Raw genomic sequence first — 23,956 nt, 5'->3', positions numbered from 1 at the left:
TGTGGGACTTGAGAGCTCACTGCACTTTGTTACTTACTCTCTAGGGTTGCCAACAATTCCTTAGGAGAAGAGACGTCCCTTATTTCTTCATCTCTGCACATCAAGATTGGGAGTTGCTGAGTGCTGCAAAAAGCAGCAAGAAATACCCCTGGCGAATGTAGGTGAGTCCTGCTTATTAATTATTAATAATAATAGCGGGAGGGGCACTAAGAGAACAGCCCCTTATTTTTGAAATACAGCATTGGCAATCCTACCTGAGTCTGCGTTAGTTGTCAGTTACTGCTGAACATCCCTCCACTCCGGGGGAAGAGGTAGTTTTCAGCAAACCTTGCTCTCAGTTTTGCTGGCTGCAGACAAGTTTCCGTGCCGTTGTGATTCTCAGTGTCTGGCTTGTCCCTTCCAGATGGATTCAAGAATTAATAGGCTCTTCCTCCTTCCTGCCAGTAACCGATTGCCGATATACTTCCTCATGTACTGACACCCAGGCAGCTTTCTGCTCTCACCTCCGCTTGTCTGTCAGCCAGGGTGCAACCTGCCGGGTCAGGTCCTGTGCTCAGAGTGGAATGCACATGTTGAATCTTGTTCCAAACCAAACATGTTTCTCAGTGGTAATTATTAAAAAATGCAAATATCACAAGCAATTAACGATAGTCAGCTAGTCAGCAAACACAGAGGAGACGGCCACTTGCTCATGATCACGTTGTCTGCCTGAAGTACCACAGTCTCAGAACAGCACATGCCTTTTATGCCATAAACCCTGCAGAAGCAATAATTCACAACAGACATGCGTTTTTTTGGTATCTCCCCAAAGACACATCTTGGGGGCACAGAAGCCAAGATGTCTGAGAATGTCTGTTTCTCATGCAGTGCTAGACCAGCAACACTATGCACATTATGGGTATTTTCAGTGCTGTGTTGAGCCCAGTCTGCCTGTGGTATTAGGGAGCCTTTAATACAGGGGGGACACATCAGGAGTTGTCACTTTGTACTTTGCATCCCTTCCCTAACACATACTGAATGGTATGTGTTACTGGTACATGCACTGCACAATGTTCAGGAAGAAAAACTCTGAACAGGGGAGCTGATTTTCAGCAAATAGATGCATGTTCGATTGCACAACTGCTTTGCATGTGCGCTCCCAGAATTGAATGCAAACAGCGGAGATTTGCGCTGTGCATGTCTAGTGTGTAACCAACTCCCCAATTTGCACATGCACATTGGGTCATCATCATCATCATAGCAGCCGGTAGCACAGACCACATGTAACGTTTTTCATCCATAGATGTCAAAGTGCTTTCCAAGGGTGACAGCAGTATTATTATCCCATTTCCCAGAAAGGGAATCTGAGACCCAGGGAGGCAAAGGCCAACATTTCCAAACTCAAGGGCCATCATGGTCACTAGGGTCTCAGCACTCCTGAGAATCAGGCCATGTCATTTTAGGCAAGTTTTAATACAAATACACTTTTAAGATGAGTCATGAGGCTGGATTGTACTCACTGACGGGCGGGAGGCGCACAGGTTCTGAAGTGCTGAGTAATATGATTCTCCTCCCAGTCATTATCATAGCAAAGTACTTTACTTCCAACTGATTTGTTTTGGGGGTGGGGGTGTGCATGGTTTCTGTTAATGAAGCTGTTGCATGGCCATTGCTCAGAAAGCTATGGCTTGATGCCAGCCATGTTCAGCCTGCATCTAGCCTTCCAGTGCAGGCTCAGATCATGGAAAAGGCTGTGGTGACACAAGTCTCCCAGTACTGTATCTGGCTCTCATGAGGTTCCCTCACCATGGGTGGCAACTCCTGCTGGCCGTTGCGGGGATTAGCTCTGCCAGCCGGTGCGCCCATTCCCGGTGGTGACTCTCCCATCATCATCGCTGTCTTTGTGACTGGTTGGGAAGTTTAACTTCAGTGTTACCCACCAGCCTGGGAGTATCTACTCTCCTTTTGGCAGCCTGCCCTGACCGTGGCATTTTCAGGGAGGGCTGCCCCAGGCACCCCGGGTGATACCTACCTCCAACTATGGCCTACATAACACAGAAACACAGCCTAAACAGACACTTTGCAATGCCGCTCAAAGTCAGAGACTCTCTACACTGGTGGACGCAACCCAACAATGTGTGTGTGTGGGGGAGTCCCTTTCACACAGACTCCACCTTCAATGATTCTTACAACTGATGCCTCGTTGATAGGCTGCGGAGCCCATGTACAGCACCACACAATTCAGAGCAGGTGGTCTCCCTCCAAGACACTGTTACACAGAAATCTCCTGGAACTGTGCGCGGTTCACGTGTGCTTGCTCTTCCAGTCCTTAATCAGGAATGAGACTATACGGGTAAGGACGGACAACATTGCCTGAATGTTTTATATAAACCGGCAGGGAGGGGCAAGGTCACACTCCCTATGCACCAAACCCACGAAACTATGGAACTGGTGTATCCAACACAATGTCAGCATATCAGCCTCGTATCTCCCAGGTTGTCAAAACATTACAACACGCTGAGCAGAGAATTTTCTCAGGATCACGAGTGGGAAATAAACAACATAGTCCTACAGAACATATTCAAACACTGGGGTCACCCATCCATTGACATCTTCACGACATCCCAGGATGGCAAATGCCGGCAATTCTGTTCAAGAGCAGGGCTGGGGCCCCAATCCCTGGGAGATGCCTTCCTTCTCAAATGGGATGCACTTCTGCTAAATGTGTTTCCTCTGATCCCCCTGTTATTGAGGTTTATACACAAAATATGAACCGACAAGGGCAAAGTCATCTTGGTAGCCCCCGCTTGGCCCAGACATACTTGGTACTTGTACCTGTTGCGGATGACGGTATGCACACTTCACACTCTTCTACTTCAGGCAACCCTTCTATCGCAGGATGCAGGGAAGAAAGGGGCAGTTGATAGTAATTAATATAAATGAGAAGTTAATAATTGTAGAAAATTGATAAGAGAATAAAAGGAACACAAGAAGAAATCTGCAGCCAGCAGAGTTAGGGACAGTAAGAAAGAATTTTTTTAATATATTAGGAACAAAAAAATCCTGACAATGATATTGGTCCACTACTAGATGGAAATGGTATAATTATCAATAATAAAGCAGAAAAGGCAGAAGTGTTCAATAAATATTTCTGGACTGTATTTGAGGAAGGCTGCCGAGGACACCTGTGCCCTAGTCGAGTGAGCCCTCGCTATCGGCGGCAGGGGTACCTTTGCGAGCTCGTAGCAGTAGCGGATACAGGCTGTGATCCACGATGATATTCTTTGGGCAGAGACAGGGCTACCTTTCATCCTGTCTGCGATCGCAGCGAACAACTGTGTCAACTTATGGAATGGCTTTGTTCTATCTATGTAGAAGCCAGGGCCCGTCTGACGTCCAGGACATGCAACTTGCATTCCTCATCCGTTGAGTGGGGCTTAGGACAAAGGACCAACAAGTATATGTCTTGACCAGTATGGAACTGGGTGATGACCTTGAGCTGAAAGGCTGGGTGCGGACGCAGATGAACCTTGTCCTTCTAGAAGACCGTGTAAGGTGGTTCAGATGCTAGCACTCTGATTTCAGACACTCGACAGGCCGAAGTTATGGCGACTAGGAGGGAGACCTTCCAGGAGAGAAGCAGGAGGGAGCAGGAAGCTAGGGGTTCGAAGGTGGGACCCATGATCCACGACAGCACAAGATTCAGATCCCAAGGGGGTACCAGACCCCGGACATGTGGGTTAAGGTGCTCCAGACCTTTCAGAAACTGTGCCGTCATAGGGTGGGTGAAGACCGACCTCCCTTGAAATGGAGGATGGAATGCCGAAATGGCTGCCAGATGCACCTTGACTGAAGACAGCGACAGGCCCTGGAGCTTACGGTGCAGCAAATAGTCCAGGGCGTCTTGTAGCGGGTCCTCTTCTGCACGGTCCCGGATGTGACGATCCGAGGCCCAACACGTAAATCGCTTCCACTTTGCCACACAGGTAGCTCATGCGGACACCATTGGAACACTGTCATTCCTTTCCATGCAGCAGCCAGGCTGTCAAGTGCTGCGCCGCCAGGTTTGGGTGCAGCAGATTGCCATGGTTCTGGGACAGCAGATCCAGCTGAAGAGGCAGCTGCAGGTGGGTGGCTGCCAACAGACTCAGCACCATGCCGAACCAGTGTTGACGAGGCCATGCTGGGGCCACAAGGATGACCATGACCTTGTCTTGCTTCACCTTCAGGAGACTCTGTGGATCAATGGGGGAGGTCCAGGTTGGATATCAGGAAAAACTATTTCACTAGGAGGGTGGTGAAACACTGGAATGCGTTACCTAGGGAGGTGGTGGAGTCTCCTTCCTTGGAGGTTTTTAAGGCCCGGCTTGACAAAGCCCTGGCTGGGATGATTTAGCTGGGAATTGGTCCTGCTTTGAGCAGGGGGTTGGACTAGATGACCTCTTGAGGTCCCTTCCAACTCTGATATTCTATGATTCTATGATTCTATGATCAAGGGCACTGGCGGGAAGGCATACATCAGCGCTCCTGACCATGAAATCAGGAAGGCATCCGACAGGGAGCCCTGGTCCCTGCCCTGCAGAAAGAAGAACACATGGAATTTCCTGTTCTGTCTGGATGCAAACAGGTCCACCTGGGGATTCCCCCACTTGCGGAAGATCAGGTTGACTACCTCTAGATGGAGCGACCATTCATGGCGAGATGAGAAGGTCCTGCTGAGGTGATCCGCCAAGACGTTCTTGGTCCCCGGCAGGTGGGTGGCCACCAGGTGAATGGCGTTCCTCACGCAAAAGTCCCAGTGGCCGAGCACTACTCGACAAAGGGCCGAAGACCTGGCACCCCCCTGTGTGTTGATGTAATACATCGCGGCGATATTGTCCATCGGGACCTGCACCACCTTGCCCTGCAAGTGGGGAAAAAAAGCCTGGCAGGCCAGGAGAACCACCCTGAGTTCCCTGACATTGATGTGGAGGGCCGGGTCAAGATGTAGCCAATGTGGGCTACACCAGCCCAGATCCTACACCAGGTGGGCTCCTCAGCCCAGATCCAAAGCGTCCGAGACCAGGGTGAGCGATGGAGACGGGGACACAAAAGGAACTCCCCGGAGCACCGACTTGGGATCCTGTCACTAGTCCAGCAACAGTAGGACATGGCTCGGCATTGTGACCACTCCGTCTAGGGGGTACCTGCTGGAAACGTAAACCGAGGCCAGCCACATTTGCAGAGGCCTCAAAGTTGGGCATGGCTGACCACGTACGTGCACACGGCCATGTGGCTCAACAGTTGCAGACACGTGTGGGCTGTAGTGAGCGGGTGGGCTTGTATATGGGAGATTAAGCCCGCCATGGCCTGAAAATGTGCTTCGGGAAGGAAGGCCCTGGCCTGCGTGGAGTCAAGAACCACGCCAATAAACTCTATACGTTGGACTGGTGTTAACATGGACTTTTCTGCATTTATCAACAGGCCCAGGTCGCTGCTGGTGGAATGCACCAGATCAAGGCTCCTTTGTACCTGCTCCAGAGACCTGCCCTTGATGAGCCAGTCGTCGAGATATGGAAAGATCTGGTCCCCCCGATGTCTGAGGTAAGCCGCCACTGGTGCCACGCATTTTGTGAACACCCTGGGGGCCGAGGACAGGCCAAAAGGTAACGCCATGAACTGAAAATGGTGCCTGGCCACTATGAAGCACAGGAACTGTCTATGTCCTGGGAATATGGAGACATGGAAGTAAGTGTCCTTTAAGTCGAGAGCGGCGTACTAGTCCCCGGATCCAGGGAAGGGATGATGGAGGCCAGGGAGACCATATGGAACTTCAACTTCTTGAGAGGCTTGTTGAGGCCATGCAGGTCCAGAATGGGTCTGAGGTCCCCTTTTGCCTTTGGGATTAGGAAGTAGTGGGAATAGAATCCTCTTCCTTCCATATCCCAAGGAACCTCCTCTACAGCCCCCAAGCCCACGAGTTTCTCGACCTCCTGAACGAGGAGTTGCTCGTGAGAAGGGTCCCTGAAGAAGGATGGGGAAGGGGGGGGGCAGGAAGGAGGGGTGGACAAAAATTGCAGGGTATAGCCCCAAGCAACTATGTACAGGACCCAGCGGTCCTATGTAACCCTGGACCAGGCCGAATGGTAAGGGAAAGGGCAGTCGAGGAAAGGGCGGGAAGGATCTGAGGGCAGATGGCTGGTGCGTTGCTCTTGGGTGTACCCTCAAAATGAGCGCTTATGGCTCCCTTGGTGCTTCGCTGGGCCAAGCTGTGCAGGGCAGCGGGATGATGACAGGTGGCAGCGGCTAAACCTGGTGTCCCGCTTCTTTGTAGGCCCCTGATGAGGCTGCCACTGTTGCGGTGGAGGCCGGAACGGCTGCCTCGACGTCTGAGGAGCGAGCATCCCCAGAGAGCGAAGAGTTGCCTGTGTGTCCCTAAGGCCGTGAAGCCACGCGTCTGTCTGGTTGGAGGAAAGGCCGACACCATCAAATGGGAGGTCCTGGATAGAGGCCTGCATCTCCTGGGACAGGTCTGCAGTCTGGAGTCAGGAACTGCGCCTCATAACCACTGCTGAGGCAACCACCGGGCAGCTGAATCAGCCGCATCCCAGGCCATTTGGAGGGAGCACCGAGCCGCCGTGGTGCCTTCCTCCACCAGAGTTGCAAAATCCTGGGCCGCTTCCTGGGACATGGAGTCTTTGAACTTGAGGAAGGAGTCCCACAAGTTAAAATTATAGCGGCCCAAGGGGGCCTGGTGGTTCACCACCCGAAACTGGAGGCTGGCTGTAAAATAAATCTTGCGACCAAACAAGTCCAACCTCTTAGTGTCTTTATTTTTAGGGGTGGAACTGGTGGGGCCCTGCTTATCCCTTTCGTGGGCCGACGAACAATCATAGCAGTGGGTAGATGTATAAGTACTCAAATCCTTTCGCGGGGACAAAGTACTTTTTCTCCGCTCTCTTGGACATGGGTGGAATAGAGGACGGGGTTTGCCAGAAGGCCTTGGGAATGTTCAGGTCCCCCTTGAGCACTGGGAGTGCGACCCGGGCTGGGGTAGCTGCCGAGAGCACATTGAATAACGTGTCTGTCTGCTCCTTCATCTCCTCTGCTTCGAGGGCCAAGTTCAAAGCCACCCTATGAAGCAGCGCCTGATGCTCCTTGAAATTGTCCTGTGGGCTAGCTCTTGAGGGGCTGGCCATCGCCTCTTCTGGGGAGGAGGAGGAGCATGGATTGGACCACCAGGGGAGGCCTGCCACTGTCTTCCCCCAACAGGGAGGGTGACCTTGGGTGGGGCATCGCCTCCTCACTCATGACGGCCACCAGAGCGTCCTGCACTGAACCCGGTGCCGACTTTGGCCTGTCGGATGCGGCGACTGAGGGCTGGCGGGAGTGGGGCAATGGCATGACAGAAACCCCCCAGGCATTCCAATAAGGCCATTGGGTCGGCCATTCGCCTTGTTGCCAGACTGGCCCCAATGCCGCAGACATGCCCTCCGGAGCCCAGTCCCGTTGCTGCCTGGGTGAGGGGCTGAACTGTGCTTCCGATCTGGAGAAGTTGTTGCCCTCTGGTGACCATGGCAGGGCTGTCGAGGCCTGGGTCTGACGGCTAACTGGCACTGCCGGGAGTGTTCTGACTGGTGCCGGGAGTAGGGGAGTGGCCTCGAGGTCTCTGCTTCGGCAACTGACGTGACGAGGACCGGTGCCGCGGAGATCGTCTATGCCTGGGAGAGCTTCGGCGTGAAGACTGGGACCGGGAGCCTGGTACCGATGACTGGTAACAACAGGCTGGAGACCTGGACAGACGTGGAGACCAAGAGCGTGGCGACCTTGGGCTCTGCCTTAGCTCCGCAGACTGGTGGCGCTCATTTGTCTTGTGCGAGGTATTACTGGCGGGCTTGCCCTCGCAGGGAGCCTTAGACAGTTCCATTGCTGAACGCGGTGCTGGCTGCGGTGGGAGCTCTCTTGGCTGTGCAAGTGCCAAGAGCTGAGTGGGCATCGACTGCACCGTTGGCTTGGGCCCTGTACCTGCTCCACGGAGTCGGGTCTTTTCGGGGGGAGGAACTCCCCAGGGCAGAGCCATTATGTGGGTCCGGAGTGAGCGTAAGGCCCAAACAGGGTCCTTTGCCCAGAGCACCTTTATTGGGCTTGTGCGGTGCCGTCTTATTCAGCATCTTTTTCGGCACTGGGGATGGGGAACAGTGCCAGGAGGAGCTTGGGGACAGGTACACTACGCACCGAAGCTAAAGCGCTGGGTGCCGTTTCGGGCTGAGCCGGCTCCGAGGCTGGGCATAGGGCAGCCTGCATCAGGAGGGCCCTGAGTCGTATGTTGTGTCATGTTCCCTCTGGGTCCTAGGACGAATGTTCTTACAGATACGACAACGCTCCTTCACGTGGGAGTCCCCGAGGCACTGCAGACAACTATTGTATGGGTCACTAACAGACATAGGCCTCTTACACGGAGCAGGGCTTAAAACCCAGAGAACGGGGCATGCCCTGCCTGGGGCAAAGTCCCCGCTGGGACCCTAACTAACTGAACACTTTACAGCTACTTAACTACTAACTAACAACAGAACTATTTATAACTAGAAGCACAAGGCTAAGACAGGAAAGGAACTGCTGGCTGCTTGCTAAGCAAGGGACAGAGGTGCTCTGACTGACCACCACGGGCAGTAAGAAGGCACTGAGAGGGCGTAGGGCCGGCAGCCCCTGATATATCATGAGTGCGGCACTCCAGGGGGCACTACAGCTGGCCCTACAGATACCGCTAAGGCAAAAATCTCCGAAGACCGCGCACGTGGGCACGCACACACCTACAATGTAATCAACATGAGCACTCGAAAAAGAAGCTGAGTTAGTTACTCAAAACTGTTAAAATACAACAACAGACACCCATTCAGTGCTCTGGATGCCTGTCTCAAATTTAAAACAAGACCATAAGGAAGGATTGCCCATAAATATATCCATTCCAGCCCGCCCCTCCCCAACAGCCTTGGAGAACGGAGTGGGGGGGGGGGGGGGGAAGGATGGGCTTTGCAGTGCTAACATACCCGGGCTCTGGAGCAATCTCATTGGCAGAATAGTTCACTGGCTGCTGCTCATCACTGCCACAATGCCCACCAGATGCAGAACCAGCCAGTGGAAAAATGAGGACTCTCAAGGGCTCCTCACAACAAGGCAGTATGTCTGCAGGAAGGACTAGCCTCTGTCTGGTTCAGAATTATGGTCTCAAGTGGATTAGGTCCCGGGAAAGAACAAGAGAGCTTTTCCTCCCACTTGGAATGAAACCATGCACTTTGAGGACAGTGACAGCTCAAGTGAACAAGAATGAGGGGCTTTGATGTGCAGGTCTTCAGACTGCTTCCTTCCTGAAGGTTGTGATCAGTATGAGCATGAGCTCAGAGAAAACTCTGGGTGCTGATGAGAAGCCAAAAGGGAAAACTACACACTGAAAACGGTCCTGGCCCCGACGGAAACAGCAGAATCTTTGGGGAACTGGGTGGAAGGTCACAGCTAGCTCATGAGTGCATGGAGCTTTTTGCTCTGCATGCTTGTCAGACCTATGAGAGCCGAGTCCTGGAGGGAACCACTCAGACCATGGTAGCTTTAATAGAAGAGACAGAGGTCTTATTTTTTTGAGGAACTGTTCCATGCACATGTCCATCTATATTCATAATGGAGGTGGCATCTTCCATCATAACAACGCTCTTTCTGGTGAGCCTGGATGCAAAGATATATTGCAAATATGGCATGTGTGTGTCTTATTGGAGTTTATACATCTGAGAGTAAGGGAGGTTAAGGGATCTTCTATGCTCAAGGAAAAAGCCACTCCACATCCTTTATCCGCAGAGAATCCAGGGCTGGAAAGGCAAGTTCCTCCCCTGCCCAGTTCCAGCCCTTGTGCATTCTCTGTAGCTCTAACAGTGCTCGTAATTTGTACGAGTATGAATCTGTCCTATCTGACTAATCTAATCTGCTCCATCCACTTCTTTCCTCACCTATACATCCTCACTGTTGGCTCACTCTGCAGTGGCAGAACATAAGGGGGCATTTTCTGGAACCAGGGAAGGTGTCATGGTCGCAGATCTTCCAATTCCCATATCCTTGGAAGGTACACACGTGTATGCTCCCAAATGAATCTGTGGCACTCCCATACCTGTGGCCTGGGAGGCACCATGGTTTCTGTAGACTCTCCATTTCTATGGCTTAGGAATGGCTAAGGTGAAGGTCCTGTGGACTCCACATATTCACAGTATCAGAAGGAATGTGATCCCACACTTGCAGACCCACTGCATAAAAGGACTCTAGTCTGCAGGCCTTGCATATCTGTGGCATGGCAAAGTCTGTGACCCCATTCCTATGTCCACTAGATTCCTATGGCATGGGTAGTGCCATGCTTTTAGTCCTGTGTTCTCATGGTCTGGGAGACACAACAGGTACTATAGCATGAGTCAAGATTTAAATGACATAGCAGGAAAGGGGTTAAAGTTTAAATGGCTATTTTGTTTATGAATTAATGTAGGTAGTTTTGAGCCAAAATATCTACCATTAATTTTTCCATCTATTCCAGGAGCAGTAAGATACACACAGTAAAGTTTATTTTGGTACTTGGTATACTTCACTCCCATTAAAAATAAATTAATCAGCAAATTCCTACACAGCTAAGCCTTCTTTTATGTAAATACAACACAGCTGTAATGAATTACAAGGTGTTATTATCTCACACATACTGCATAATACTTCACACATAAGAGGTTTCTCTCCTTAGCTCAGCTTGCAACAAAAGCATCTTAAATAAACTGAGAGAAAGTTGTTTGGTTTGTAATGTTTTTACAGAAGTGGGATATACCTCACACATATAAGGTTTCTTTACATGACTCATTTTATAACAACTTAAACTGAGGAAGTTTGCTTTTGAAAAAACTAACAAAATTACTTTATATTCACACACACACACACACACACACACACAAAGAAACTCACTAGTAGTTGCTCCCTAAACAAAGGCTAAGAAGCACTCGCCTGTGTTTTGGAGATCATGCTCTGGATTCCATTTGTCGCTGACAGGAAAGGCGATATCTAACACCGATGCAAATTGCCTAGAGAAGATGGCACTAGGAGCAGGAACATTGACAGTCTGGGGCAGCTACAGAAGACATCAGACTTACACCAGAAATAAGAACATTTGTGATGTGTTAGTGTGATCACACATTAAATATGACTCGTCTATATATTTGGTGAATTGGTTTATTAGGACTATATCCTGACACGACAGGGCACTGTTCTTCTCATTCTCAGCAAAGGCATTACAAAGTACACAAAACAAGTACAGTTCTATTACTTGGTCACACGGTTTCCTATGAAGATTTTGGACATGAGAGAAATAAAACCAGTTTCAGTCACTGAACTAGAAACCCCATGTTGACCTTTAGTTTGTGCAATAAAGCCCTACTTTCTGTTGATTTATTTGGTGCAGGTTTTCATTGAATAATTCTGTTGGGGTAACTGTTGTCTGCTTAACTATTTAAAATGTTAACTAGAAAAGGTCTTGAACCTCTTCTTTGTGGGTAGAGCATAGTTTTATCCCATAGAGAACATGAACAGACCATTGAGATGTTACTCTACTGCAGCAATCACTAGAGCACAGCTCTAGAAAAAATATGAGCATATCAGGAAGATAGAGCTACTTTGAAACAATAAAGACTCTAAAGTGGCTTTTAGCCATAGTCCCACCATGGCCCTGTCCCCTCCCTCTTGCACCTACCTCTCCTTATGCACCTGTGCAAGGGGCCAGTCACAGTCTGACCCTAAACTGGGCTTTAATCGAAAATCATTTCAAGATCTTCTCAGCCAATTCCCAAGCATTTTAATGCAAAAATAGACTATGTCTCCCAAAGCCAGGATAGAGGTATATCAACATTCAGAACATGCAGAACTCAGCCTTGTGCTTAGCAACTTCATGGAGCAGAAAAAGTAATGTCATTGTATTTGTGTGAAGTCGCTCCCCTCTTGCCAGATAAAGAGCAGAGAACCCTGTTCTTAAGGTACCTATCACTTTTGGTAAGATATTTGGTTTTCAAAAGATGGATGCTGTCTCTCAGAACCTATCTACAGGGTCAACTTTATACTTCTGCAACAGCCAGGCATTCCTCAAATGAACTAGCAGCATTTAATCCTAGATAAAATATTCAAAAGAGTACTGCTGTCAGGTTTACCAACATGTAAATCAATACAAAAAGGCTATTTATTTAAATATATTCTTTCAACAGCAAATATTTATTCCTTCCCTTCTTGGGTACCCCACAGAATGAAAGTTTAACACATTGTTCATTGACTGATGAAGGTCTCAGAGTCCTTCATCATTATACGCTGGGGAAGTTGGCTTCAGGATGCTTTGGGCATTACTCTCCACAAGAGGGCGCCAATTCACTTCACCAGTCAGTAGCAGGTCCTCTCCATTTATAGCATCCAGGTACTGCATCTGAAATTCACAAGAAAATAATGTATTTCTGACTTGAACTCATTGGAAGAGATAAAGATGGTCTGAAGATTTCCCCCGACAATCCCAAACTCACCAAGAGTTCAGGTAAGCAGCATGTTTTGAAGAAAGGAAAAGAAGTCTGGAATTGTTTTGAATCTTTTAGCACTGAGTGGAAGAGGACTAGAAGGAAGGGGTAAATGGCTGAAAGTGCTTCACAAAGGGGCTAAAAGTCAAGGAGCTATAGAAGGTTTGAGTCTAACAAAAGATCTTCTAATGCCTGAAATAAAATGGTCTCTGAAAATCCTGACAGTGGGGCAAAGAAGAGGGCGGTGTGCTGAGGAAGCTTTGGCCTGCAACCAGTATATTGGACCAGTTCCTCAAGTTTGAAAAATGGAGTGGAGAGGTATTCAATCCACAGCTGGCTGAGATTGTCCTGGTGACTGATATGAATAAGTGAAACTGTTCATTTATACCTATACAAAAAGACCTCTATCCCAAGTACTAAGTGCCTCTGCCACCAACCTTAAATGACTGTTGTTATTATTGGTACCATAGTAGTGCCTGAAGATCTGTACACACACAGTAGGAGACAGCTCCTATCCCAAAAGGTTTATATGAAAACACAAGACAAGCTATGGGTGGGAGGAAAGACGTACTGCTTCCGCTTCACAGATGAAGAACTGGGGCCCACTGCCCTGCTCAGGGTCACACAGGCTGTGGCAGAGGCAGGAACTGAACCCAGATCTCATGAATCTCAGTCTTAGCCACAAGACCAAACTTCACATAAGCTAAAAAATCCACAGCTCCTCTTCCTCTTGAACCGAAAAGAACCAGTGATAACAGCAAATCAAACACCTCACCTGGCCCTGCAAAAAGCTGTCTTTACCATCAGACTGGGTAAAAAGATGGGCTTTGCAGCCTGACATAAAGGTAATCACATTTGGGCCATTTTGGACCAAGGAGGAGGGGACCGGGGAGTAAATTCTAATAAGGGTCCCTCATGGAGAAAGCCCCATCAGCAACTCTCTCTCGTCTATCAAGGGGGCTCCAGCTCAGCTGTGGCAGTACAGTACGGGGAGGGAGGTGTCCCTTGAGTAGGCAGGTCTCAGGCTATTTAGAGCTTTCGTGGTAAAACCACCACCTTACCCTGTACCCAGCAGTCAATGCAGATCTGGGACCACTGCTGTCATTTTTTTCTGGTGAGATGCACTACTTGCTAAGCCATGCAGGCTGCACCAACTTCAATTTCCAAGCTAATTTAAGGTGAGGACCCATTCAGGGCACATTGTCACCTCAAGATGGCAAAGGAATGGATTAATGTAACCCAGTCCACATCCAAAAGAAACAGCCGCAGTCTCCTGGCCTGACACAAACTGAGAAAAGCTGCTTGGTCACTGCAGCTCTATAAGAGTCTAACAGCAGCTAGGAATCCAATACCACCCCCAGATTGCAAATTCCAGTAACAAATGGCAGACGTCTCACGCAGAGGGGTGGAGTTAATCCTTGCCACATTTTATAGACTATAAAACCAGAAGGGACCATTGTGATCATCTAGTCTGACCCCCTGTATAACACAGGCCACGGCACTTTCCTGAATTCATTCCTGTTTGAAATAGAGCAGATATTCTAGAAAAACATCCGATCTTGATTTTAAAATAGACAGTGATGGAGAATCCACCACCACGTTCGATAAATTGTTCCAATGGTTAATTACTGTTACTGTTAAAAAATTACACCTTATTTCCAGTCTGAATTTGTCAAATTTCAACTTCCAGCCATTAGATCTTGTTCTACCTTTGTCTGCTGTACTGAAGAGCTCATTGTCAAATATTAATTCCACATGTAGGTACTTATAAACTGTGATCAAGTCACTCCTTAACCTCCTCTTTGCTGAGCTCAATAGATTGAGTTCCTTGAGTCTATCACTTTAAGACATTTTTCAATCCTTTAATCATTCTCATAGCTCTTCTCTGAATCCTGTCCAGTTTATCAACATCCTTTTTGGACGGTGGACACCAGAACTGAACACAGTATTCCAGCAGCAGTCACACCAGTGCCAAATACCGAGGTAATGTAACCTTCCTTCTCCTACTCAAGATTCCAATGTATGCATCCAAGCATCAAATTAGCCCTTTTGGCCACAGTTTTGCACTAGGATTTCATGTTCAGCTGATTATCCAGCATGACCCTCACCCCAAGTATTTTTCGGAGTCACTGCTTCTCAAGAGTCACCCATTCTGTAAGTATGGCCTACACTCTTTGTTCCTGGATGTATAACTTTACATTTGGCTGTATTAAAGTGCATATTGTTTGCTTGTGCCCAGTTTACCAAGTAATCCAGATCACTCTGAATCAGTGACCTGTCCTTTTTATTATTTACCACTCCCCCAGTTTTTTGGTAATATCTGCAACCTTTATCAGGGATGATTTTACATTTACTTCCAGGTCATTGATTAAAATGTCAAATAACATAGGGCCAAGACCTGATCCCTGCTAGAAACACGCCTGCTTGATGATTCCTCATTTACAATTACATTTTGAGACTTGTCAATTAGCCAGTTTTAATACATTTAGTGTGTCATGTTAATTTGTATTGTTCTAGTTTTTTAAGCATCATTTTGAATGGTACAAAGTCAAGTGCCTTTCAGAAGTCTAAGTATATTACATCATTACTGTTATCTTTATCAACCAAATGTAATCTCATAAAAAAAGATATCAAGGTAGTTTGACAGGGTATATTTTCCATAAATCCATGTTGATTGTCATTAATTATATTATCTTCCTTTAATTCTTTATTAATTGACTCCTGTATCAACTGTTCTATTATTTTGCCGGGGATTGATGTCAGGCTGACAGGCCTATAATGACCCCTTTTAAATACTGGCACAACATTAGCTTTCTTCTAGCCTTCTAGAACTTCCCCAGTGTTCTAAGACTTATTGAAAATCAACATTAACCATCCAATGAGCCCCTCAGCCAGCTCTTTTAAAACTCTTGTATGCAACATGCGTTTATCAAAGGTAGATCATGCCAGATTAACCTAATATCCTTCTTTGAGAAGAAAACTGATTTTTTAGATAGGGAACATGTGGTCAATCTTGTATGTTTCAACTTCAGTAAAGCATTTCACATGGTACCGCATGGGAAATTATTAGTAAAATTAGAGAAGATGGTGATTAGTATAAGAATTTTAAGGTGGGTAAGGAACTAACTAACAGAAGGCTGGACTGGAGGGAGGTTACTAGTGGAGTTCCTGCAGGATTGATCTTGGGACTGATCTTATTTAATATATTTATTAATGACTTGGGCACAAAAAATAGGCGTGTGCTAATGAAATTTGCTGATGATACAAAGTTGGGAGGCATCATTCATACAGAGGAGAATCGTAATATTATACAGGCAGAACTGGATGACCTTGAAAGCTGGAGTAAAAGAAATGGGATTAAATTTAATAGTACAAAGTACAAGGTCATGCACATAGGATCTAATAATAAAAACCTGCTATAAAGTGGAGGCTCATCAACTGAAGTGACAGAGGAGGAGAGAGACCTGTGTGTGTAAGCCGATCACAGAATGACTATGAGCACCAAATGTGATGCGGCTGTGAAAAAGGCAAATGTGTTCCTAGAATGTATTAGGGAGGCATTTCCACCAGAGATAGAGAAGCATTAACACCATTGTACCAGACACTAGTAAGACCTCATTTGGAATACTGTGTACAGTTCTGGTCACCCATGTAAAACTATTTCAAAGTCGAAAAGGTGCAGGGAAGAGCTACTAGGATGATCAGGGGAATGGAGGGTCTATCTTATGAGAGGAAACTGGAAGAGCTTGGTTTACATATACCATATAATGAAGGCTGGGAGGGGATATTACTGCTCTCTATAAATACATTTGGGGGTAAATACCAAAGAGGGTGAAGAGCTATTTAAGGTAAAGGACAGCGTTGGCACAAAAACAAATGGCTATAAACTGGCCATGAACAAACTCAGGATGAAAATTAGAAGAAGGTTTATAACAATCAAAGAAGTGACGTTCTGGAACAGCCTCCCATAGGAACTGTGAGGGCAAACAACGGAATTAGTTTTAAGAGTGAGCTGGACAAATTTATGACTCTGATTGTATGATAAGGTTGCTTATGATGGTAGTGGGCAGGGCCCTGAAGGTCCCTTCTGGTTATGCTGAAGTTTCTAAAAATCTCATGCTTCAGGGCACTTGCAAGAGTCAGGAAGGGAGTTTTTCCCCACAACATATTCTGAGTCTTTTTTCCCCCTCCATCCTCTGAACTACCAGGGATGGCCACAGCTGGAGGTGGCACTGAGCATTCTCTTTCTCAGGTGCTTGGCTGGCTGGTTGGTTTTTGCTCACATGATCAGAGTCTAAGGCTTGGTCTACACTACCCCCCTAATTCGAACTAAGGTACGCAACTTCAGCTACGTGAATAACGTAGCTGAAGTCGAAGTATCTTAGTTCGAACTTACCTTGGTCCACACTCGGCAGGCAGGCTCCCCCGTCGACTCCGCGGTACTCCTCTCGCCGAGCTGGAGTACCGCAGTCGACGGCAAGCACTTCCGGGTTCGACTTATCGCGTCCAGACTAGACGCGATAAGTCGAACCCAGAACTTCGATTTCCAGCCGTCGAACTAGCTGGTAAGTGTAGCCAAGGCCTAACTGATTGCTATATCTGGGATTGGGAAGGATTGGTAGTGAACTTGGGGGGGTTTCAACTTCCTCTGCAGCATTAAGTGCGGGTCATTGCCAGAATCATCTGGGCATATCTCAGTTAATCAGTTCTCTGCCATTGCAGGGGCCTGAGGCATTGGTGCACTTCAGTCCCTCCTATTTTCTGCCTGTGGCACAAAACAATTTAGTCTCCTGAGGGCTGTAATACCTTAGTCTAATTTTGGTTGTTGGGTTAAGTGTGCAGGTGGTGTTGGTGGCCTGTGATGTGAAGCAGGTCAGACTGATGGTCCTCTCTGGCCTTAGAGTCCATGACTCTAAGTTATTCAGACTTGCTGATTTAAAAAAAGACTAACTATAGAAGATGCTGTTTAACATCCTCCTGAGCTAGTTTTGGAATGGAAGCTGTTTCACCATCAGATGACAATGACTACATCATATTTTTTCCCAAATACAGAACAGAAATATTTATTGAACATACTTGCCTTTTCTGCATTATTATTGACAATTGTACCATTTCCGTGTAGTAATGGACCAATACGATTGTTAGGATTTTTTTGTTCCTAATACACTTTAAAAACTCCTCCTTATTTTCTTTAACTCTGCTAGCCATAGATTTCTTCTTGTGTCCCTTCGCTTCCCTTATCAATTTTCTATAATTCCTAGCTTCTGATTTATATGCATTACTATCAACTTCCCACTTCTTCCATATATATATATGGAAGCTGCCTTCCCTTTCCCTCTAACCAGGTTGTTTTTTTAACCAGTGCAGCCTTCTTTCTTTATTGTGGCCTTTGGGGCACTTAGTAAAATATTTGTAATTCCCAATTATTATTCATATTTTTCAGTTTATATTCTCTGTCCCAACTGAGCCGACTCAATTGTTTTCAGCTTTGTGAAACGGGCTCTTTTAAAGCACCAAGTATATTGTTGGTTTGGAATTTATATTCTGTTTTCACATAACAAACGTGAGGAAATCATCATCAGTGGTACCTAAGTTGCCACTAGTTTTTAGTTCTGTGATCAATTCCTCTTTACCTGTTAAGGGCTACTATATAATTTCCCCATATTGTATGCAATACTTTTGAGTTAGGAAATTGTGATCTATAATGTTTAGAGGATTCTGGGGATGTTTTAGTACTGGCAGCATGTGACTCTTATGGAAGTCCTCAATGATACATAGCTTTCCCCCCCTACACATTACAGGTAGTTGCTCCAGGAACCAGGCATCCTGTTCCCAAGTGTGATTTGGTTACCTGCAGTAGAATCCAACTAGCATCCCATCTTGGGCTTCATCTTAGGACACTGATCTATAAGCATTCAAGATAATTTTCTGATTTGTCAGTGACTCAAAACAGGTAACGTTATTTTTGACATGGAGGGCCTCCCCTCCTCCCCTTTTGCCCACTCAATCCTTCCTAAATAGGGTATAACCATTGATTTTAAAAATTCAAATCATGTGAATCATCCCATCACTTTTCAGAAATACCAACTAGATCAAATGTATTCTCATAAATGAACAATTCCAAATCCTCTTATTTTTCCCAACTCCTAACTTTGGTGTGTAGGAAATTTTTGATTAATTTTGTTCTCAAGATCATGCTTTTGTGCTAAATGAGTACTCCTTTGTTCTCTCTTTTCACCCTACCCTTTTATATTGATTTAACGCCCTCCTGGCTACTCTAGCCAGTCCATCCCCTGAGAAGATTCGTTCCCCTTCTACAGAGATGGAGACCTTCCAAGCTATACAGCCCTCTCTCTCTCTCTCTCTCAATTTCTCTCTCTGTAAAAGGTGGATCTATGTTCCAGAAAAGCAAAACACTTGACCCTACACCACTTTCCTAGCTAGTGGCTCACTTCCAGAATCTTTTGCCTTCTGTCTCTCTTCACTCGTGGTACAGGAAGTATTTCTGAGAAGATATTCATCTCTTTCAGCACGCTTCCAATTCCATGAAGTTGTCTATAATCTGCGATATATCCTGTGATGAAGGGTCATTAGTGTATCTTAGCTACATGAAGACAGCACAACATACTGTTGTGCTCCTATTCCTTCCAGAACATTCTTTCCATTCTTCTTAGTATAGAATCCCCAACAAAGATCATCTTGTCTTTCTTGAACAGCTGATGATCATTCCGTGCGCAAGCTTGATTTCTTACAGGTTGGGGCAAGAATCTGTCCACAGGTATGTCCTGTACATCTCTACATTACCTTCAACCAACTGGCTCTTCAGATATATCTTCCACTGTTTCCACACTGAGGACCTGGTTGTGACACTGCACCCCATATTCTTCATAATTGTATGGTTATGATATGGCTATGACATAATTATGATGCAATTTGTACAAGGTGAGTCATGTAGGGTGTCATTGGAAAAAGTTATGATTTGCTGAGTATGATTTTCCTATTTGTAGGCATGTATCATTTTTGTATCTGAAGTTATGAATATTGACTATGTGTCTATATTTCAAATGTGCTTACTCTGGGTGACACCTACAACTAGCCTTTCAGGTACAACAATGAAGAAACCAGACATTGCTGATGGCCCATCAGCAAAAGCAATGGACTGTAAAAAAGCTCAGCCTTCCTGTGAACACTCGAGTCAGCCTGTGAGTAATGGCTGCTATGACCCAGCGAGAGCATGTGACCAGACCACATGACACTGAATTCCATATTGTGCCTGTATTTTTTCAGAAACTGAGCTGGGAACTTAGTTTTGAGAACAAAGGTGCCCACCATATGCTAAAGCTATATAAGGCAGGGAGTGACAACATTTGTTGTTTTTCACTCCCCACACAAGAGGAGTCCTGGAAACCGGGGGAAGTGCTGGACCCAGGCTAAAGGGATTGCTAGCCTGTGTATGGAAACCTGGGGAGCACAAGCTCTAAGTAAGTGCAACTTGTGCCTTGAGAATTTGCAAATCTGCTTCTATCATCAGTCAGGGTGAGACACTGCTAATTCATAACCAATCTATCTAGTATGTTAAGCTTAGTTTGCATTTTTATTTATTTCCTAGGCAATCTACTTTGATCTGTTTGCTATCACTTATAATAACTTAAAATCTATCTTTTGGTAGTTAATAAACTTATTTTATGTTTTAATCTAAACCAGTAAGTTTGGAGTGAAGTGCTTGAAAATCTTAGCTCGAGGGGCGGGGCTGTTGCATTTCCTCTCCACTTTGAGGGAGTGGCGAACTCTATGAGTTTATGCTGTACAGATCTCTGTGCAGCGCCAGACGGATTAATTTTGGGTTTATACCCCAGTGGGGAGTGAGAGTCTGGGAAGCTGGGAAATTGGCTGCTGTCTGCTGTTTGTACTTGAGTGGCTTAGGTAAGCACTCTCAGGTAGCTCAGTTTGGGTGAGTGGTGCCACCTGCTGTCATGTTGGGTGATAACAAGGCCTGCGTTAGGCTGGCTGTGTCTCCAACTTAGGAAGCAGAGTGTAGGCAGGGCCAACCCAACTGAGTGGTTAGGGGAGCGGGGCGGTTTCTTGCGGCTCCCAGACTGCACCCCAAGGGTGACGACCCGTCACACTGGTATTGAAGGGAAACTTATAGCTGTATGGAATTCTTACTGATCCTCTTCCCCCTCATGGCCACAGCCTGCTCATCCTCTCCGCTTCTAGACATGGAGAGCACCATAGAATCATAGGACTGGAAGGACCTCGAGAGGTCATCTAGTCCAGTCTCCTGCACTCAAGACAGGACTATGTAATATTTAACAAAGATACGCAAGGCAGGACTATATAATATTTGAGGCTGATATTGCCTCTGGTGGTTACAAACTGCCAGGCCTCCTCTCTGCTCTCCTCTCACTGATTCCTTGGTGGCCAGTTTCCTTCTTCCTTGAATCTGGGGTAGTGATGTTTCCCAAACCTGGCTGTCAGGAACTCCACAGCTTCTGTGATTCTCAGTAGAGCCTCTACTCACCCTTTCAATCCATGAATCTTCTCCTCCAGCTGAGTCACCAACTTGCACTTCATAGACAGGAAGTCCTTTCTGGCTTCAGGCAGAAAATAAAACATGGCACATCCGTTGCAGGTTACAACCACCGTTGAACTGCTGGGCATCATGTTTTTGAGTGCAGAACTGTTCTTAGTAGGAGAGCTTCTCACACACCCTGCGAAACTCCCTCTGAAACGCTCCTGTTAGCAGCTTCTGTTCATGGCTCACAAGTTTGCCAAGCAATTGACTTTTTATCCTACTCCTCCCTGCTCAGCTCCACCCCAACAACCAGGGAGCAATTAACCACTCAGAGACTTCAAACAATGAGGCTGGGAGAGCAATACAGCAGTGCACAGAAAATCCAGGAAGTTTTTGGAGAGTGTTGGGAACAACTTCCTAGTGCAAGTGCTGGAGGAACCAACTAGGGGCCTGCTGCTCACAAACAGGGAAGAATGGGTAGGGGAAGTAGAAGTGGGTGGCAACCTGGGCAGCAGTGACCATAAGATGGTCGAGTTCAGGATCCTGACAAAAGGAAGAAAGGAGAGCAGCAGAATACAGACCCTGGACTTCAGAAAAGCAGACTTTGACTCCCTCAGGGAACTGATGGGCAGGATCCTCTGGGAAGCTAATATGAGGGGAAAAGGAGTCCAGGAGAGCTGGCTGTATTTTAAAGAAGCCTGATTGAGGGTGCAGCAACAAACCATCTCGATGTGCAGAAAGAACAGCAATTATGGCAGGTGACCAGCTTGGCTTAACAGAGAAATCTTCAGTAAGCTTAAACACAAAAAGAAGCTTACAAGAAGTGGAAACTTGGACAGATGACTAGGAGGAGTATAAAAATATTGCTCGAGCATGCAGGGGTGTAATCAGGAAGGCCAAGGCACAACTGGAGTTGCAGCTAGCAAGGAATGTGAAGGGTAACAAGAAGGGTTTCTACAGGTATGTTAGCAACAAGAAGAAGGTCAGGTAAAGTGTGGGACTCTTACTGGATGGTGGTGGCAACCTAGAGACAGATGACGTGGAAAAAGCTGAAGTACTCAATGCTTATTTTGCCTTGGTCTTCACAGACAAGGTCAGCTCCCAGACTGCTGCACTGGGCAACACAGTATGGGGAGGAGGTGAGCAGCGCTCGGTGGTGAAAGAACAGGTTAAGGACTATTTAGAAAAGCTGGACATGTACAAGTCCATGGGGCCGGATGCAATGCATCCGAGAGTGCTGAGGGAGTTGGATGATATGATTGTAGAGCCATTGGCCATTATCTCTGAAAACTTGTGGCGATCGGGGGAGGTCCCAGCTGATTGGAAAAAGGCAAATATAGTGCCTGTCTTAAAAAAAAAAAAAAAAGGAAGAAGGAGAATCTGGGAAACTACAGACCGGTCAGCCTCACCTCAGTCCCTGGAAAAATCATGGAGCAGGTCCTCAAGGAATCCATTTTTAAGTACTTGGAGGAGAGGAAGGTGATCAGGAACAGTCAACATGGATTCACCAAGGGCAAGTCATGCCTGACCAACCTGATTGCATTCTATGATGAGATAACTGGCTCTGTGGATTTGGGGAAAGCGGAGGACGTGATATACCTTGACTTTAGCAAAGCTTTTGTTACGGTCTCCCACAGTATTCTTGCCAGCAAGTTAAAGTAGTATGGACTGGATGAATGGACTATAAAGGTGGATAGAAAGCTGGCTAGATTGTCGGGCTCAAGGGGTAGGGATCAATGGCTTGATGTCTAGTTGGCAGCTGGTATCAAGCAGAGTGCCCCAGGGGTCGGTTCTGGGGCCGGTTTTGTTCAACATCTTCTTTAATGATCTGGATGATGGGATGGATTGCACCCTCAGCAAGTTTGTGGATGACATTAAGCTGGGGGGAGAGGTAGATATGCTGGAGGGTAGGGATAGGGTCCAGAGTGACCTAAACAAATTGGAGGATTGGGCCAAAAGAAATCTGATGAGGTTCAACAAGGACAAGTGCAGAGTCCTGCACTTAGGATGAAAGAATCCCATGCACTGCTACAGGCTGGGGACCAACTGGCTAAGCGGCAGTGTTGCAGAAAGAACCTGGGGATTACAGTGGATGAGAAGCTGGATATGAGTCAACAGTGTGCCCTTGTTGCCAAGAAGGCTTATGGCATATTGGGCTGCATTAGTAGGAGCATTGCCAGCAGATCGAGGGAAATGATTATTCCCTTGTATTCGGCACTGGTGAGGCCATATCTGGAGTATTGCGTCCATCACTTCCCCCACTACAGAAAGGATGTGGACAAATTGGAGAGAGTTCAGCGGAGGGCAACAAAAATGATTAGGGGGCTGGGAGCACATGACTTATGAGGAGAGGCTAAGGGAACTGGGCTTATTTAGTCTGTAGAAGAGAAGAGTGAGGGGGGGATTTGACAGTAGCCTTCAACTACCTGAAGGGGGGTTCCAAAGAGGATGGAGCTTGGCTGTTCTCAGTGGTGGCAGATGACAGAACAAGGAGCAATGGGCTCAAGTTGCAGTGGGGGGAGGTCTAGGTTGGATATTAGGAAAAACTATTTCAGTAGGAGGGTGGTGAAGCACTGGAATGGGTTACTTACGGAAATGGTGGAATCTCCATCCTTAGAGCTTTTTAAGGCCCAGCTTGACAAAGCCCTGACTGGGATGATTTAGTTGGGGTTGGTCCTGGTTTGAGCAGGGGGTTGGACTAGATGACCTCCTGAGGTCTCTTCCAAACCTAATTTTCTATGATTCTATGAAAGTGGACCTTCCTGGAAATGAGAGGGAGAAAATGCAATGCTTACTCTGCTCCTGGTGGTCTCAACCCTCCTGAAAAGAGTGAGAAGCTGTGGTGGGCCTCAGAAGGCTCTGTGTGTCAACAGCATTATATGCCTATTTAAACCTGAAAGTAGCTATGGCTTCTGGAGAT

General features: G+C 46.8%; 1 protein-coding gene across 3 annotated transcripts in view; it reads right to left on the bottom strand.

The window, feature by feature from the left end:
• Positions 1-11,184: 11,184 nt before the first annotated feature.
• LOC101953908 (ubiquinol-cytochrome-c reductase complex assembly factor 1) overlaps positions 11,185-23,956 on the bottom strand; it is a 95,149-nt gene continuing 82,377 nt past the window's right edge. For all 3 annotated transcript variants that reach the window (XM_065566600.1, XM_065566601.1, XM_065566602.1), the window contains exon 10: positions 11,185-12,436. In XM_065566600.1, coding sequence (XP_065422672.1) covers positions 12,302-12,436 — 135 coding nt within the window. In that variant the 3' untranslated portion in view covers positions 11,185-12,301. The remainder of the gene's footprint in view (positions 12,437-23,956) is intronic.

This window comes from Chrysemys picta, chromosome 13 (genome assembly GCF_011386835.1).
Source record: "Chrysemys picta bellii isolate R12L10 chromosome 13, ASM1138683v2, whole genome shotgun sequence".
Lineage (NCBI taxonomy): Eukaryota > Metazoa > Chordata > Testudines > Emydidae > Chrysemys > Chrysemys picta.
Note: the sequence above shows the minus strand (reverse complement) of the source record. Positions and strands in the feature narration are given on the sequence as shown.